Raw genomic sequence first — 19200 nt, forward strand, 5'->3', positions numbered from 1 at the left:
AAAAAACTGTGACCGTCTTTTTAAGTTTTTCAAAGAAATAGGTTCAGATGCTATTTGAAAAATACAAAGAATACAAACAAGTCAATTAGGTGCTGTCTTTTGTGGTGTTATTCTTTTCTTTTTTTTAAATGACTCTCGCCACTGGATAACAAACATCTGTTAGACCTCCAATCTACAGCAACATCACTTCAGAAAAATAAAAAGCCCCTGAAACACAAAGGAAATCTAATCTTTCATAGTAACAACACAGTTTTTAGTAGGTTACATCATATACTGATTAGTATTTCATTTTATCACTAACAATGTCCAACTAAAACAACAGTACCAGTGTCAAACTTGGACTCAGATTCTCCCTGTCTAATTTAAGCCACCTCAACTGAGATGCCAAATTGGACTGAGGAGCTTAATCCCCATTTAAGGCCGTTAGAACAGCATCTCCAGAGTGCAAATGATCTCTTGGGGGAACTCTTTTATAAATTGCCATGCACATTCAAGATAAAATGAAATACAAAGTTCCCATTTAAGGATTACTGTTCCATTAGGAGGTCTACGTACCTGATTTCTCTCACTGTCATATGTATAACTGTTCATAGCATCATAAGTAATTATTATTCATACCAGAACCATCAAGATTGTTCTCCATACCAGAACCATCAAGATCGTTCTCCAGGAATAGAAGTAAAACAATAATAGCAAAACAACCACTACTCCCAAAACCTCACAACTGAAACGGGGGAAAAAAAAACCCAAACCAATACAAAACTGAATACTCTATTCACTCTTCCTGGGCAGTGAAATAGATTGATACTTGCACAGACTCAGTCTCTACACAATGCAGTGGCAACTACAATAAATTGTGTGCCTTCTCCTTCTCTTTTGCCCCTACCACACAGTGAATTTACAACCACTAATGCCGAGACAGGGGGTTGTCACTGTTTTGTTGTCAGTTCTCCAACTGCCCTAGCACGTCGTGGAAGCGAACTACACCCAGTTCAGATGCAACCAGATCTCTGTGATACCTGTCTAGCTTTCAGTTCATTAAGGTCTCGCTTCACCCACTGTATAAAGTTTGCGATGATTACAGGTTTAGTGTCTGTGCTTGTTCTAAATCCATACAAATAGCAGATGAAAAGCAATGGTAGTTTACCTCTTTGTTCGCTAGAGACAAGATCTCCTTGCATTCCATTTATCAACTTTGTTTCTGTATCCTGAAAAAATACAAAAGAAAGGGCTTAGGTTCATTAGATTTGAGGAAGTTTATCCAATTACACATCTCCCCTGACAGGAACTGTGTATCATTAAACACTTCAGAACACTTTCCACAGAAAGATATGAAACTACCTACAACTTCCTGAGTGTGTCACATGATAAAATGACTGCAGGCGTTTGAGGGGATCGATAACCAGCTGTGAATTGGTGGCTGAAATAAAAACCATTCATTTACAAGAAAATGCCAGAAGCAGAGATCTTCCTACTTCAGGTCCTTGGCAGGCAGGCAGTTATTTGCAAGTAATTTGAAAGCATGTTGTTCTTTGGGGCCGCAACTTTCATTTACGCTATTAACGGAGGTAGAAGTCTTTTCTAAAGAAAAAACACTCTATATATTTTAGTTAAAATATAGTCTGCAAATATTTTAATACTTATCACTGAGTAGCATCCACTCATGAATGGACAATTTGTAAGTCTTTAAAACATGTTATTTACTTTATTATGTACATAGCTACATCTCCCTGTTTGCAGTGTCTTATATGTTCCTTAACCAAAACAAGTAAAAGTGAGATTTCCAAGGTCTTTTCTCCACCCTCCCCCATCAAGGTGTTACATTTTTTACTTTCTTCCTGCCCCAAAACCCCACAACCCTTCAAAAACATACTCACAGAACTTTGAAGGCTGCTGGAGAAATCTCTTTTTGTTGATACGGTGGAAACGTTTGAAGCATGTTCTCCAGAAGTTGCATCAATCCATTTATTTTCAGATGTACCTATAATGTTGGTAGCCATACTGGTGAGATTGAGGATTTTATGCCTTACACGTGGCAGGGAAGGCTGGTCTTTGCCCCAGTCTTTTTGGTATGTGGAGGATCAAGAAATTAATGTAGACAGTAATGTCAAAGAACAGAACAAGAGTTAGTGAAAACACATTAAAATAACACAAAAAAAGCACATAACAGAAGAGGGAGAGACACAAATCAGGTGGAATTTGTGAAGACAGGAAAAAGGGCTTTTATGAGCAGACCGCCTTCCCCAAAAATGCAAGTGTTAGTCATAAGCCAGGTAAAAGTTTACCAGATGTTTTGCTAATATGGACTACAGCAGCTCAACATTACAGAGCAATTAGTATTCATTGGAAACTATTTCATTAGCATTAGTAAGGATTGAGAAAATTCTTCCAACTTTACTCACACAAGGTACAATTTGACTCATACACTATCCAGGAAGGGCCATTTTCATGTCCGCACTTGTCAGGAAGCACAGAGGGCAAAAAAAAAGGGAGTCTAAACTAAATTAGCAAAACTGATGAGGTGAAGACAAATTATAATCTTCTCTCAGACTCCATCATTTATCCCCTCCCACTACCTAAAATTTATTGAACGAGGAGTTCTCCACTAATCTCACTCTTCATTTGTGCTAGGCCTTGTAGAAGTTGTGACTTGTTTCTTGTCTCTTCATCACCTCACTGTTTTTCCCCACACTTATTCTTCCTAGCTTCCTACTAAAAGAATGCTTTGTATTTATTCTGTGAAAGAAGTCATTGGTCACACTTCCAACTCTGGACTGGGACTTTGAAAAGGTATCCTGATTAAACCCATGGCAATTCTAGAGATGCTATGAGGCCTTCAGCCAGGATGGATACCCTCACTAGCCAGAGTGGGTAGTACCATCCTGGAGAGCTTACAGCATCACAATAATTAGGTCAACGGCCAAAATCACAGCACAGAGGTGCTACATCAACCACAAGCTCATACGTCACCTGAAACACTCCCTGAAGAAAGGAACACAAGATCCTCCTTCCCTGGAGAAAGGGAGCTGCTGACTGAGGGGGAGAGGCTTTAAAAAATTGCTATCCTATAGAGACCAGCCCCTGTTCGTTTTTGTGGTATGGCAGGAAAGAAAATGTTATATTCCCTTGTGTGGTGGTTGCACACTTTTTTACCTGTGCATTCTCTCAGAAACAGGTCAGAGCACAAGAGAGAGGTCAGTAGTTCAATGCTTTGTAGACTTGCTTGTCAAGACATTTCTAATGCACGAATAGTTAAAAAAGCCAAGTTGTGTTAAAATGCAACAGACAGGCTAGCAAACTACTTAGCTTAGGTACATGTTACTACTGTAAGGGTAATAAGGACTCTCAGCTGTCAGGTGCAGCAGAGACAAAGCTTATTTGCCTTACAGAGCATCTGTATCTGCCTGACGAAACAACTCACCATTCTTTCCATATCGTCTGACATCCATGACCAGGTTTCCAGTTTCTAGTGCTTTGCCGATAGCTTCTTCCCACTTACTGTAGTCCATATGTGAAACCTTTGTGCCGTTGATAGCAATGATCTCATCATCTACATGCAGCTGACAAAGTGCTGCAGGGCTACCTGCAGAAAACAGAAGAAAAATAAAATTATGTCTCCACTCACAATTATTTTTTTTTACCACGGTTGTGACTGGGGGAGGGGGGAAATCATCCAAAGAAATGCTTATTGGTGGATATTCAGGAAGTCTTTGAAAAATCGACTATACTGTAATATGAGGCCAGTAAACTCAGTTAATATCAAAGAGGTGTTTCAATTTGAAACTTATGAAAACTACAAAGAATATCAGTCTTTTGGACTGGCAAGTATTCACATTCTGGCTAGCCCATTTATTAAACCACCTCTGGGCCTGCTCTTGCCTTCAGTAAGTCCCCTTTATAATCTGCGATAGAGAAAGAGGCAGCATCACAGCGTCTGTAACCAACGATTAGCTGAAATTCAGCCAATGCTTGGGTAATCCTCTTATTTGCCAAAAAAACCCAGCCTCCACTTTCTTAATTCCAGTAGAAGCTGGCTTTCTCATATTCTTATGTACATTTTCTGGGCTCTACTGACAAGAACATGCTGCACTATTGCTTTGCTGAAATAGTTTGTTACCTCTGAATTGACTGGTAATTGGACTCAAGACATTGCTACGTGCTGTCCCATTAGACTTCTCTGGATTCTACTTATTTTGTCAATTAAGAGCAAATTTTATCACAGCTTGGACTTTGAATTCTACTGATACTTTGCAAGACAGGCTGCACTTTATACCGTTTTTCATCTACCACTAAACATTGGCAAGTGATCTCACTAGCCTAAGGACAGAGAGCATAGAGGAGCAGTTAACAAAATTTTTCTATTTAATTTAGAAAATGGATAAGCTGAGAAACTCAGACTTGCCTAAGTAAGATTTTATGAATTACATCTGAATGGTTCTTCCATTAACAATTATTCCCTTAGCAGAATATAAAATGGAAAAGCTAAGTGAAAATGTAGTTAAAGATTGCACAATAAATCCTCACGTTAACAAAACAAACTTGAATTACACAACTGAAGCATTTTCCAAAGTAAGCAGTGAAATCCACACATCGGGTTTAAAATATACCAAGAACAATGCTAGATTACATTATCAGAAGCAAATGTAGACAAGCATGACAGAAGAATTTAGACACCATATGTTTCATCCTGACCTTCTTCTGACACACTGGTAAAATGCTGCTAGAAGTCTGGATCATCCACTAAGGATTCAAATAGCTTTTAATATTCCCGGCAGCCCAGGAAGTTAAGAAATGAAGAAATGTTATGTTTCCTAATACTGCACCAAACAGTGATCATACTTCACTAAAAAACAACGTTAACTACTATGTTAGAAGAGCATAGCTCCATATTCTGTTTTTCTGCATTCTTCTAAAGAATGGACTAACAAGTCCATTAGCAGTTACCAGTAAAATTTTCAAGACACACCAATTACTTTTAAGCAATATTATAGAAGAAAAGGTATGGTTTTCATTTGGAGGAAGAAAACATGGGCAATAAACTGGAAAAAAAATGTGCATTTCCTTAGAGCTAGAAAGGTGTTAAAAGAATTAATGGATTTTTCAAATCTATTAATGGAAGGTACTGTTAGGGATACTATTGAAGATACTACCACTGAAGTTATTATTTTCAACAAGATCATACTACATTTGGAATTCTGTCGTGATTTCAAAAATCTAAGATCTTTAGTGTCGTAAAGTTTGACTACACTTAGACGGAATTTTGTGCTCGCAGTACAGGGAATGCTTTGGGCTCAAGGAAAGACATCAGAACTGATAATTTCCCTGTTCTGTGTTGTGACAGAATGAGCTCTAGAAACCATAGAAGGTGGTGTTAGTTTTACTCAGATAATTTGATTGGGATGAGACCCAGTTCAGAGGTGAGAACAGTACCTCAGCTCAGTTTCGGTAAGCACGTGAGGGAAAAAGTGGGTTACAATTCAGGTTTTAGGAAAGAAAGGAAATTTAAGATTGCATAGTTCCTTCCAAAATATCACCAGAAAAACACATCCAGACCATAGATTTGAATGAATAGCAGCAGTCTCGAGACTGCACATGTAGACTTAACACAGAGCCAGGACAACTTACACCGCTCAATTTTTGGCACATAACTTTGCCAGCTGCTCTTCCTCTACTGCCTCTACAGTCTGTGAATAAAAGGGCTTCTCAAGAGTGCAAACCAGCGCACCTATACTGGGCTTCTGCTCTAATTCACCTCCAGAGAAGTCTACAGAGACTAGCTGGCAATTCAGGTGCTAGAAGTTATATGGGGCCAGTTGCCTTTCTTTGTCCAGTTCCTCCAAGACTATAGTATTTACGGATATTTCTTTATGCCTATATATCCTCTACATATTGAGGATTTTATTTACATTACATAAAACAGGTATTGCTGTTTTTAATAAATTTCCCTGAAGGTAGAAGATTTTTCTTTCTTACCACCGCACTATGAAAACAAATCCAATCAAATCCAGCCATTTTCCATGCGTATTTAGTTATCTCTAACCTATCACCATCTGTTGTTATTACAACAGATAAAAACTAGCTCAGAGTCATACAAAAACATTAAAACTTGAAGCAAGTGGGAGAAACTTACTTTGTCCTACATGGCTGCAAGTGTTTGATGGCAGACATGTGCACTCCTACATCAACAGCATCTCAAAAAATGATTGCAAATAGGGTGGGTAAAAGGGAAAGAACTGAAACAATAAAGATTATATGGCATTGGGGAAGCTGGCAGAACAGTGGCTAGATAAATGACTTTAAGGCTGTTTACCTAATTTTTAGCATAAAGGTTGAAAATTCCTTTAAAAATTAGTACTACCTTCTATATGTAGTGAACGGGTCTCACTGAAACACGTGTTAAAAGCTTAACTCTTATTAAGCTTTTTGAGAACACTTATAAGTAGTTAATTTTGCTTGCCAAGTAGTTTTCTTAACAATTTTTTGAAGGAAAAGCGTATGTAGAATACAGAGTGATTTTTAAGTAGTAAAAAAATCATGTATATAGTTAGCATTACAAGATGTCAAGACAATCATAGAAAGCCTTCCTGGAAGCTATTTCTGGTCTCAAGAAAGAGAAGAAGGTGACTGGGAACAGTTGGTAGAGATTTGCTAAGCCTAAATCATGCTTGGTCAACCTGGTTGCCTTCAATGATGAAATGACTAGATCTGTGGATGAAGGGAGAATGGTGGATACCATCCACCTTGTCTTTAGTAAGGCTTTTGACATGATCTTCCACAGTATCCTGGTATCAAAGTTGCGATGGTATTGTCTACACACCAGATGGGTGAAAAACTGGGCTGTCAGGCTCTATGGGTAGTGGTTAATGGTTCATACTCAGCCTGAAGGCTGGTTACAAGTGGAGCTCACCAGGGATGTATCCTGGGACCTGCCTTCTCTAATATGTTCACCGATAACCAGGAGGAGGTGAAACACACCCTCATCAAGTTTGCAAACCACGCCAAAAGAGAGGGTGACTGGTAACACTGGAGCACAGGGCTGCCGTTCAGAAGAAGAACCTGACATTCAACAAGGGCAAATGCAGAGTCCTGCTTCTGGGATGGACTAATCCCAGTGACGGTGTAGGCTGGGGGCTGATGGGCTGGAGAGGGGGATCCTGGGAGTGGTGAGGTTAGATGAACACTAGCACGACTAGCAGATCAAGGGAAGCAACTATCCCATTCACTCAGCACTTGTGGCACATCAATACGGCGTCCAGTTTTGGTGTCCCACTGTAAGAGAGACGTCAGTAAACTGGGGCAAGTTTCATGGGAGGCCACTGGGACGGTCAGGGCTGGAGCACTTGCCCTGTGAGGAGAGGCTGAGGGGTACAGGCTTGTTCAGCCTGGAGAATAGAGGCTGCAGGAGGACCTAACAGGAGTCCCCCCAGTACCTACCAGGAGGTCACTGAGAAGGGAAGGCCTGCTCTTTATTGAAATTCATGGCAGGAGGACACAACACAGTGGTTGTAAATGTAGACAAAGGTTGGTGTGACTGGATATGCAGGGAAAAATTTTGTCTGAGAGGATAATTATGCAATGTCCAGAGATGCTGTGCAGTTTCTATCCTTGGAGGGTCTCAAACCCACCTGGGTAAAGCCCCAGGCAACCTGGTCTGAATTCAGTCCTGACACTTTTTTGAGCAGGGGTTTGCTCTAGGTGATTTTCCAAGGTCCCTTCCAACATGAATTATCCTATGACTTATCCTTAAAAATAGGAAACCCAACATTCAGAAGTGCCCATCTGAAAGCACATCTTACTCTTTCAACAGGCTGTCTATCTCTTTCGCCCTTCTTTAAAGGAAGCTACTTTTTTTTAATAAGGAAACAACACGAGTCAGTTGTTGGAAAAAAAAAAGACTTTAAACATGTTATAAAGAAGAATACCAAGATACAGTCCACTTTCCATTCAATCTTTATACTTTGCACCCTTCCTTGCGAGAATGGTAATAAAGCATGACCAAGATAACAGCTATAAGGGCCTTTGTCTTCCCCTTGCCTACAGAGATGGGGATAGAGTCCACATGGACCTTTGTGAATGACCAGCAGGAACATTCACTACCCCTCACGTTTCTCATTTACAGCTGGCAGAGCGAAGAGGCAGTCCTCTGCCTCCAAGTAACAAAATTAAACCAGATGCCTAGCAGCAGGGAAAGCAAATGGAGAGTTATTCTTCATGCAAAGCGAATATTAACGATTACAATCTAATTATGAGAAGTACCCAGCTATAGTGAAGAGAGGTCTAAAAATTGAATTTGAAATGAAGAGGGGGGGGAAAAAAAAAAAATCAAGGCTGCTCAGTAAATGCTGTTAAATGGTATTTTTTCCTCTCTGGAAAGAATAACAAAGGGCTAACTAAATGAGAAGTTTCCAATTATTTTTCCTTTCTCAGGATGATCTTGTCTTAGCTGGAAGAAAGGGCACAATTCAATATTCCTCAAGTATTACATGGTAATGTGTATAAAATACCATACATTATGGCAATTCAGAAAACAAGCATTACATGTGATTTGCTTGGGTTTTTTATTATGTTTTCTTGAGGTTTTTTTAATTAAGAAAACGGTGCTTGTTCTCTGCAGATGACTACTAAAGCTTAGAAATGAACTTTACGTATGTTTCATTTCAAGACAAAAATGTTTGGTTTTCCTCAGTATTAACACATCTGAAAAAAATTGCACTGGAAATCAATTTAGAACTTGCAACTGCTTAAAAATACCAACTGGCTCCAAAATTCAACATGACTAAGAAAGGGGAAAAATCAAAATAAAAATACTCACGCCTAACTTAGTTTCCTCTGCATGTGTTTACAAGCCACATGAAGTGAAATCTTTTAAACTTAGCTGAAAGGAACAATCTGGATATCAGAATTCTGTATGTGCCCCTTACTACTGTGCTGTAAGGGGCTTAGTGAATGGTTTGAGTAATCATGTTTATGCTTTTTCAGTGGTTATAGAAGTGTCCTTGATTAGGAAAATAAATTTTTGGTATTTCTGAATTCAACCCATTTCAAGAGATGAAGATTCACAGAAATACGTTAGCAAATTAAATACTGATTTTTCAATTCTCCACCTGTTTTATTAAAATATTTGCAGCATTCTTAATAGCAAATGCCTTAATGTAGAAGCTTCTGCAAACTAAACATAAGAATAAAAATTTGTGCAGTTAATACACATTTACCTTCTTCAACTGTCTGTACAAAGGCCCCTGAAGAACTCCAGTTCGTTGTAAACCCAAAGCTGCGACCGTGGCCAGGTCTCTGGTTTATACTGATTCTCATTTCACTGTACTGTTCCTGAAAAATAAAACACGACACTACAGTATCTGGTATCACAGGAATCTAAATGAGGGAAAGTTTATCCTCTAAATAGGTGAGGCTGCTCACAATGTGCACTTTAATCATCTATTATTAGCATCACAGACAAAGGAAACAGGATTGAAGTCAGTTAACTAACTCATTTGGTTTTTTTAGTCAAACAGGTGTGTTTTCAGTTCATGTTTATATTTTCTCTATATTATGTAATATACATATATTTAGCTGTGCATTTCTCATATTTTAAATGTTTTGCAACATAATGCTACAAAATGTCAGAAATTTGAGGATGCTAAACCTCAAAATGGGTCTTCATAGATCATCTTGTGAATTTGCAGAACTGCCTCTTCAGAGAACATCAAACAAAGATGTGAAAAAGCTAGATAACAGTAATTCATCTTACATTTTTCTTGCATATTTTACAGTGGGCATCATCAGTTTCCTTTAGGCTCAATGCTGCAACTAGGTTTACTTGGGTGAACAATCAGCTTTTTAATTTTGTGTGAAATACTACTAGCTTGCTACTGATTTTGTAATGGAGGCCTTAGATAATAAAACTAATCCCAGAATTAGAATCCAGCTCTTCCATTCGAATGGACTTTCAAAGATGCTTTCAAAATCAGAATCAAAGCCTAACATTACCTTTTTAAACTATAGAAATATTTGCTTGGGAAAACATTTTGGAATGCTTGCTTTCAATCCCACACTGTATTATGAACATGTGTTGCACATATTAACATTTTAATGTGAACTCATTAAAAATTAATTAAGATACCCAAATGCATGTTATTTACTTCATTATCATAGAACTGACATAGGAAAGGAAAAAAAGGAAAAAAAAAAATTATAGGCTTTTTCTGTCAAACACTTAAAACAGATATATTCCAGCACCATGCATGTGGAGAAGACCCCACACATGTACTAAATTTGGTGTGCTAAACGTACACCTGCATTTTAATTGTCTAGCAAACCAGCTTTCCTGAAGGGTAGGATTAATTTTCCCTAACTTGAATTATTTGGAAGTCTATGTATCTAAGCCAATTCCCCAAAGCTCCCGTGTTGGTAGGATGCGACAGGCTTCCCTAACTTGAACTATTTGGAAGTCTATGTATCTAAGCCAATTCCCAAAGCTCCCGTGTTGGTAGGATGCGACAGGCAGCTGCAAGGAGCGCCGCACAGGCAGACATATGTAGTTAGCCAGAGACTCCAGGCAGGATGCAGCCGGAGTCCGAGTACCCGAGCACTAGGTGTGGGAGACAACAACATTGCAAGGCAGCATCCTGAGGTTTCTCCTTGTTATTACAGGAATGTTCATGGTAAAACACTCCCCATTATGGCCCATGGTCAAAATTAAGTCCTTTCTTCAAAACACAGCTATTGGCTTGCAAATGCTCCCATACATCCCAAGTCCTTGGGTGAGCAGCAGTACATTAAAAGTGAATCTACTAACAGACAGGTTGGCACAGGGAGTTAGAGCACATATAAAGCTTTTGAATTTGAGTGTGTTCCTGGAAATTACTGCTGTTGTTATTTTTATTTCCTCCATCCCAACACGGCTCTTCTTCAAACCTACCTCTTGTCAGAGGAGTAATGTGACTTTGTGTACTGAACTTCATCATTTGGACAGGTCATCTCCAAAACACTTAGTACTCCACAAACCTGGTCTTATTGCCCTGATGCCTAGTGAACTATATCAATCTCTCAGCTCTGGCAATGATTTAGAAACAGGCCAAATGGAACTTGCACTCCTTAAGTTATAGCTTGTCTGAGGCACAACACAAGCTTTTTAAAATTTTTTTTTTTTTTTTCAATTTTTTTTTATTTAGGAAAACCACATTACTTATTTGCAGGAAGGACAATTTATAATTTTGTCACTAATTACAGGGGGGAAAAAAATGGACCAAGTACATTTTGTTCTCATTTGGCTTGCTTAAAGTGATGCAAAGAACCTGTATCTAATCTATGTTTTCACTGATAAGAAGAGCAATTCATTCCTCTGCCTGGTTTTGGTACACAGAAAAAAAAAATAAAAAAAAAAAAAATTCATTATTTTCTTCCTTATACAATAATCACAGTTTCAAAAAATTATGGTAATTTCATTGGAATGGCCAAGGGGGTATCAGGAGTATTAAACTGAATTGCGTTCCTTTTCCACAAGTGATTAGGAAGAAAAATGATTTATAAAAAGCTGTTGTGGGAAGTGATTTCATAAATCAGCATCCAAGGTCTCATGCTCCTCATTCAAGCAACTGGCACAATTAACTTTTACAGCAGCATCAGGAATGCAAAGAATTAATTTCTAATCTGTCAAGGGGTATGAACCACATCATTAGAATTACAGAAAGGTATTGACAATTAAGCTATTGCTGATCATTTTTTAAATGTGAAACATGTAATCAATTGGAGGAAACAGCACTTCATGACATGTATTCCAAAAAAAAAAAAAAACAAACCATTGACAGACCCAACTCCTAGATAAGCACATACAAAAAGAGATGGCAATTTGCTTTAAAATTCATTGATGTTAACATAAATTAGATTAATTTCAAGTAAATAACTATTTAAAAGAAAGGGGGGGAGGCCTAAAGCCACAACAGATGGAAAAAAGGATAGTATGATACTGATGTTCAAGGCTGGCCTTTGAAAAGCTGATGTTTATTTTCCACCACCAGTTTAAAAGTGCAAATGAATGCTACAGCACCTCACATCATTTATCTCACTGACATACCCAACTGTGTGCACAATGGGCGCATTTGGAGAATAACAAATACTTTGCAAGCATCAAACAATATTTAGAGGTTTGAATCGGACTGAAGTGAAATTAAGCACAGGACATATAAAGAGTAGGGGAAAAAATGCAGCAAAAGAACCAATTATTTTCTCTTTAAATATTTTCTTTCCCCTGAATTAAATAAAAGGAAACAGTAGTTCTCCAAGCTGTTTTCTTACTACCAAAAATACTTTAATTAGATGTAATTTTATTAATTTTTTTTTTCTTTTACTCTGCTGTAGCATTCAGTTACACTAAGTAATCACGTTATTTACACACTTACCAGGGATTTTGAATCCTCAGGCTCCGGCAGACTCACATTTTCTGCAGAAGACGCAAGTGAAAGAGAATCAGGAGGAGAGCAATACTCTGGTTTAAGAATACTGCTTCCAGCATCTTGGTCTTGGGATTTTACAGGTAATGCCAAACTCGGAGGAGGTGTTGAGTGAACACCTTCTTTTTCCTCCTCCTCCTCCTCACCTCTGCTGCTGAACGATCTAGCGGAGAGAGGGTGTGCAGAGTCTGGTTGTGAAAATGAACTGCTAGTGAACAAAGTTTGAGTTCTTTTAGTTTTTTCTACTTCTCCATTGTACTTCTGGGTATCATCCATCTAGGACAAAAATGACAGTTTGGTAAGTACGTGCTTTAAAAAAAAAAAAAATCATTAATCTTTCATCAGTCTGAATATTTAACAAAAAACCCTCACCCTTTCATGCAAATTCTGGTTACTGTATCCATTACTAATTACCCATTTTAAAGAGCAGCAACATATTTTTTTTCTCTTGAAGAGCTTGCAGAATAAATAGTCCAGACTTTTTAAGATAAAATTGTTAAAATCATCTGCTTAGAATGATTTGCATTCTTACCATTTTTTAAGTTGAGACAAATAGGGATTTAGGACAAAGCTATGAAAATCAACATAGTAACTGTTGGGGGTGGGGGGGAATTAATTTCTGTGTTTCAGTGCTTTACTGAGCAGGCAAATTTTAGGCAAGCATAAAGTTTCAATTTCAACAAAGTCAGCAGAGCAGAGGAAACTTGTATCACCTGAAAAATGGTCTTTAACAATTATGTTAACTTAGCTTCAGACAATTATATCTGACGAAGGCAAGTTTTTTGGTAAAGAACACTAAGGAGACTTACTACAAGGAATAAAGAGATTTTTCTGCCAAATACATTTATCAGCCTTATTTCTAGGAGTTCCTTTAAGTACAGAAACATGAGTAAATATCTAAAGCCGTGACAGAATTGCCTGCTCTATTAACACAGCCTTCATCAACAGCAGACAATTTAAAAAAAAAAAACAAAAAAAAAAAAACCAAACAAATAATGACTGTTAAAACTCTACTGTTTCCCCAGCTATGCAAGACCACAACATTTACAAAGTTCAGGAATGAAGTGGAATTTTACCGTGAACGACCGTGGAAGTGACGAGATTCCTCTTGAGTGGACACCAAAAGGTCTTGGTGTAACCACAGATGTTAACCTAGAGCTATCAGTTTTCTGGTGACTTCTGGGGAGAGAAGCTGAAACCTGAGCTGACCCAGTTTGAGCATTCACCGAGTAGCGGGCAGACAAAAGAGCCGAGCTCTGCTCCTCTGCCAGGCTCTCTGGCAGAGCGGGAGCTTCACAAGCGGCCGAGCTCTTCCGCAGGTTCTCCTTGCGCGGTTGTACGGCATCCGCACTTTTGCTGTGCTTAGCGCTGTAGGAGGTATCTTCTTCCAAAAGGTAATCTTTTGTGGCTGACTGTGTGGAAGGTGCTTTTTCTTCACTAAACACGTCATCATTCAGCGAATACGTCCATCTGCGTTCATGCTTTCGCTGCCCGTAGGAGTCTTGATCTCTGTCCTCCCTATAGGGACAGAAAGCGTTAAAATACCAAAGTAACCTGACAAACAGGCGGGCCCTAAGTCTTTCGACTACTGAATGTTCAAGGCAGAGCATAACCTGAGAAACACATCTCCAGTAAATGAAAATAAATGGCATAATTAAAAAATATTAGTATTTTAATATATATTTTAAATCTACCTTCTTCTCCCTCCTCCCCATTTCAACACTCAGGCATAAATAATACTGTCACGTGATCAGGTTGCCACCACGACAGAAATCTCTTTGCCAAGCTATTCAAGTTACATATCCTCAGAAATTCAGATTTTATTGAGGAAAGAATGGGATGAAGGGAATCCCATAACACTGCCTGAAATGTATAGGTCTGCTGATGTCTCTGCTCTATGAAAATTATATACTGAACTTTAGATAACAAAATGAGATGGTGTCCTGAAGTTCAGATTATTTTTTATCTGCTATTTGTTCCTTTGTCATAAAGGAACAACCACCACAGAAATAATCTTTACCACATCATTTTTAAGATTCTGATTGATACTGGACATTAAATACATTTAGCATCCATATTTCTATTCAAAAGACTAATTTTTGTCCTCACAAATAAATATAAAAAAAATACAGAAACTAAAAATGTTCTGGTTTAAGACTTATTTAAATTTCTTTTATGAATACATGCCATGTGCATATTCCCTTCATCTCAGTCATACAAGCAATCAAAAAAACCAGTTCACATTTTTCACTTTTCGGAGAGAATCTTGTTCTGTAAATACCCAGAGGAACAATTGGGGATAGAGGGGAAATCAAGTAAAAGTTTACAGCTCTGTGATATACATTAAAATTCTGGCTGTATTTATCCACAGTGGCTAAAAGAATAGCAAATGCAGTAGTAGAGGAAAGTGAAATAGTTAAGCTGATCCAAGAATAAAAAAACGCAATTATACAGTTCAACACTATTGTTTTAACCTCTTCAAAGTGGATGCAAATACTGACTTCTCAGTACATTTATTTATGGACAGCAGAGTAAAATAACATTTATAGAGCAAAACTGTTTAACATTCTGTGAAAACAATGCATTGGCGGACCATATCCCACCCTTCAATTGCCTAGATTTCTACACTGTAATTTGCAATGAGAATTGTTGAGATTTCTGCAGAATCAATTGCAACTTGCCAGTAAAAGCTGCTCAGGAATTCAACGGAATAAAAATGCTCAGATTTAAGTTCTTCAACATAATACTCCCATTAGGGTCATTACCTCTCCTGCTGCATTTCTTTCAGTGACTTGTTACTCCTTTCAGACACCTCAGAGGCTCTCCTTTCTATTTCTTCTCTCTCTTCCTTTTTCTTTTGCAATTCGTAAGTGAAGCTCTTTCTACGATTCTTCCATTTAGCTAGATCCTATAAGAATAACATGAACGTATACAATCAGATTTTCTCAAGACCTCGTAAATCTAGAGGCATCCCATCACATGCTACCTACTGCCCTGATTTTATTTGCACGTCTGCATTGCGGCCACATTTTCATCCACCTTCCCCCTAAATGATAAAGGGGTTTTCATATTCCAGTTAGGGTTACAGGCTCACCGCCTATTAAAGTTAACAATTGTAATTACGGGATTACAAGTGGAAGAGTACATGTTTTTTTTTCCCCCCCTTCCCCCCCCCCCCCCCCCTTAACATTTTCATTTTTATTCTAGAATACTTCACCCAATGACACATAGTTGAAAACTAATGCAAATGCCATCTGTATTTCTTTGTTGTAGGCTTTGGAGTCTGGGATATTTTTTTTTTCAAATCTCTAATACTCATACATTAGCTTGAGAATAAACATGCCTTAAATTCTAAATTGAAAACATATACTTCTATATTTTCTTCATTTCTGTAAAACCACAACACGCACTGGCAATGTGCTCCATGAAATACTAGAGGCGAGTTAAGAGAAGTACTGGATCTTAGAACTGAGATGGCTGAGAGGCATTGAACAAACAACCTTGAATTTTTTGCTTGGTGCTCTGTTCTTAATTTCGGCTTCCTGTTGGTAATCCTTGTCAAGCAGAGATTTTAATAAAAAAGAAAAGGTCTTCAGATACCCTTATGATGCTGTGCAAAGCTACCACATCAGTTTGCAAGCTGGATTTAAAACAGAATTATTAGAGGATAGGAGCCTCAAGAATTTGCACAAGGAAATATTATTTTCCTCCCTTCTCCCAAAGGATCAAATAGTCAGACATTCCAATCATTTCACAAAAAAAGTATTCACAAATTTCAGATAACATGTGAAACTGTGCCCTAACGTTTTTTTTATGTCCGTGGAAATCAAGCCTGAAGGCTTTATTACAACACATACAAGTCTTATCCTGAAGCATTAATCAGTTACTTATGATGCTATTTTAAATAATTGCAGTTCTGCACTAAACAAACATCCCCCAAAATGCTAGTAGTTGCATGAGATGGATCGTTTTAGAAGACAGCCCCATAAATTGCACGCTGAAGCCTGCTGGGACAGGGACACTGAAAGTAGGCAGCACCCAGCCCTTCAGCGGGACACGTGAGGAGGGGTGAAAAGCCGTCCTTCCTTCCTGCCACTTTAGATCTTGTTCTTGTAACTGTTCTTTTATCCTTTGTAGCTCTTCATAACGGATTTTGCGCAATGACTGCAGCTCCTCTGCGCTGACATCATTCAAAGATTTACTCCTAGAAAGAAAAAGATTACTCGGCTTTACCACATCTCAGCCATCATTTATGCAAGCGAAACCTTCAGGGGAGAGAGATTTATATTAGTACAACTGAGTGCTCTTGAGTGTTATTTCAAATAGAGCAGGAAACACACGGACAGCTGAATGAGCAAGGCTGGGACATGCTCTAGTGCCAGCACTCAAGTCAGTAGATGCACATTTGAGCAAATAAGATCAGGCTAAGGGAATAAGCAGCTCTGTAGCAGCTCCATGCCATCATTCACATTGAGGTCCTCATACCCAACTGCTACTTCGGTTTAAACTTGTTACTCTCTTTATTGACCTTGCTCCTTTCTTTGACCCAAAAGCCATCCCTGCCCCCTGCTCCCCAAGTCCAACTTCCCACCCTTTCACTTCTCTCCAGTTAACAGCCCCAGAATCACCTCCCGTTCTTTCCTTCCTTGGGATAATCATAAAATCAAGTCAGTTCTTGATGAACGTTTCTAAAAGATAAAAGTCATTCACTGCTAACTGCTCAGTTCATGCATGTCATGGGCCCCACTAGCCCACATTACTCCTCTCCAAGCGTCCCTGATGCTTTCCATCCAAATTGGGATGGCTAACACAGCCATCTTCTCACTAATTGCTTCAACACGGCTACAAGTTTCCCTCATGAACTCCTACACACTAGTTCCCTTTAATCTAAATTCCTCAAAGCTCACTTCTCATGCTTTTTTCCCCTCTCTCCAATGCTACCATCTCCTTTATTCTTTCACACTGCAGTGATAAACGTAACAAGACTTTTAATTTAAGTATAGGACAAGACTCCTGCTCAGAGCTGACCACAAGTGTCTGCGACACCACGCAAAATGCAGGTGTTTCATCATAATGTTCAATGCTCTAATACAAAAGGAAAGCTAGGCTTCAAGGTTTTATTTTTATTTTTTTTAAAATACATTTTTTTGCATTCATCCAAACAAAATCTGAATGACGGCAGGGTGTAACCAAGTTCTAACAGGTCTTGAAAATGTGGCATTTCTGATGGAAAATCAGGGTAAAACCAAAACTGATTCCAGCTCTGGAGCCCTCAGCACAAGAAGGACATGGAACTGTTGGAGCGGGGCCAAAGGAGGGCTACAAAAATGATCCGAGGGCTGGAGCACCTCTCCTACGAGGACAGGCTGAGGGAGTTGGGCTTGTTCAGCCTGGAGAAGAGAAGGCTGCGGGGAGACCTGATTGCGGCCTTTCAGTACTTAAAGGGGGCCTATAGGAAAGATGGGGAAAATCTTTTTAGTAGGGCCAGCTGTGATAGGACAAGGGGTAATGGTTTTAAACTAAAACAGGGTAGGTTTAGACTGGATATAAGGAAGAAATTCTTTACAATTATGACAGTGAAACTCTGGGACGGGTTGCCCAGAGAGGTAGTGGTGACCTTATCCCTGGAAACATTCAAGGTCAGGTTGGACTGGGCTCTGAGCAACCTGATCTGATTCAAGATGTCCCTGTTCACTGCAGGGGGGTTGGACTAGGTGGCCTCTAAAGGTCCCTTCCAACCCTAAACATTCTGATTCAGCACAGGGCCTGGCTCTAATCTGTTACATACCAAGAGAGCTCTGAACTAACAAACCAGACTCTCTCACTTCCTCCCAAGAGGCCCAATTCACTTTCATTTGTAACATAAGACTTTGGCCTCTAGAAATAAAGGCTAAGGCATTAACTCATTATACCCACTTGCTTGTGTATTTTCTGAATGGGAAGAATGCCAAACTTACCAAAAATCTCCTGGTCACTATTGCAGACTTTTTTCTTGTACAGTTCGTCTCCTCATATTTTTTTTTTTTTTATGGTTGAGTTATATCACAAGTAGAAACAGTTTTGGGTAACTGAACTGTACGTAAGTATCAAAACTGTTCCAGATGAGTTCAAGAAAACTTAAATGACTAGGGTTTCCTTTTCTTTCGCTCAAGTTTCTATATCTGCCTGCAACAAAATAGGAAAATCTAGACCTAAATACAATATCCCTAAGGACGGGTATACTCATGTATTCATACCAAGGAACAGGATGTTAGTTTAAATTCTAGTCTTAACTTCAAAATCTAACTAGTGACTTGGGCCTTCTGAATCTCCCTCCCTTAGCATCTAACTCATTCTGAAACTTTTCTTGCTTCTTCTGGAAGTGTTTAGTCATTTACCACGTTTTGCCTCAGGGTAATAATAAATAAATAAATAGTAAATATACATTTTTTAAAAAATAGAGCACCATGCATAACGAAATACTTAACATGCCATCACACAGTAAGTGGAAAAATATTTCTCTGAGTCACAGTACATTGTACCAACGCCTAAATTCACATGGCACTAACCAACAAGTTTACCACTGAGGATTCAATAAGCTGGAGTATATAAAGTAACCAAAGAACACTAATCAATCCCAGAATAAATACCATGTCATTAATTATTTTCAGATTCTAGCTGTACAGCCTTTGAAATAAAATATTTACTAATCTTCCTTTACATTTCTGAATGTTTTAAAGCCTCATTTAAATACAGAACACCAAGTACTTCA

The 19200-nt window shown here is 38.5% G+C and overlaps 1 protein-coding gene across 1 annotated transcript in view; it reads right to left on the reverse strand.

Moving 5' to 3' along the window:
* The window catches only part of LMO7 (LIM domain 7), a 42957-nt gene that overhangs the window by 18692 nt on the left and 5065 nt on the right, over positions 1-19200 (reverse strand). Inside the window, 9 exon segments of the mRNA XM_035902403.1 lie at positions 1-50; positions 1148-1208; positions 1878-2062; positions 3422-3583; positions 9213-9327; positions 12399-12725; positions 13526-13967; positions 15215-15357; positions 16527-16653. The exon segment at positions 1-50 is cut by the window's left edge and continues 1 nt beyond it. Of these exon segments, the coding sequence (XP_035758296.1) occupies positions 1-50; positions 1148-1208; positions 1878-2062; positions 3422-3583; positions 9213-9327; positions 12399-12725; positions 13526-13967; positions 15215-15357; positions 16527-16653 (1612 nt within the window).

This window comes from Egretta garzetta, unplaced genomic scaffold, assembly GCF_000687185.1.
Source record: "Egretta garzetta isolate BGI_Z169 unplaced genomic scaffold, ASM68718v1 scaffold129, whole genome shotgun sequence".
NCBI lineage: Eukaryota > Metazoa > Chordata > Aves > Pelecaniformes > Ardeidae > Egretta > Egretta garzetta.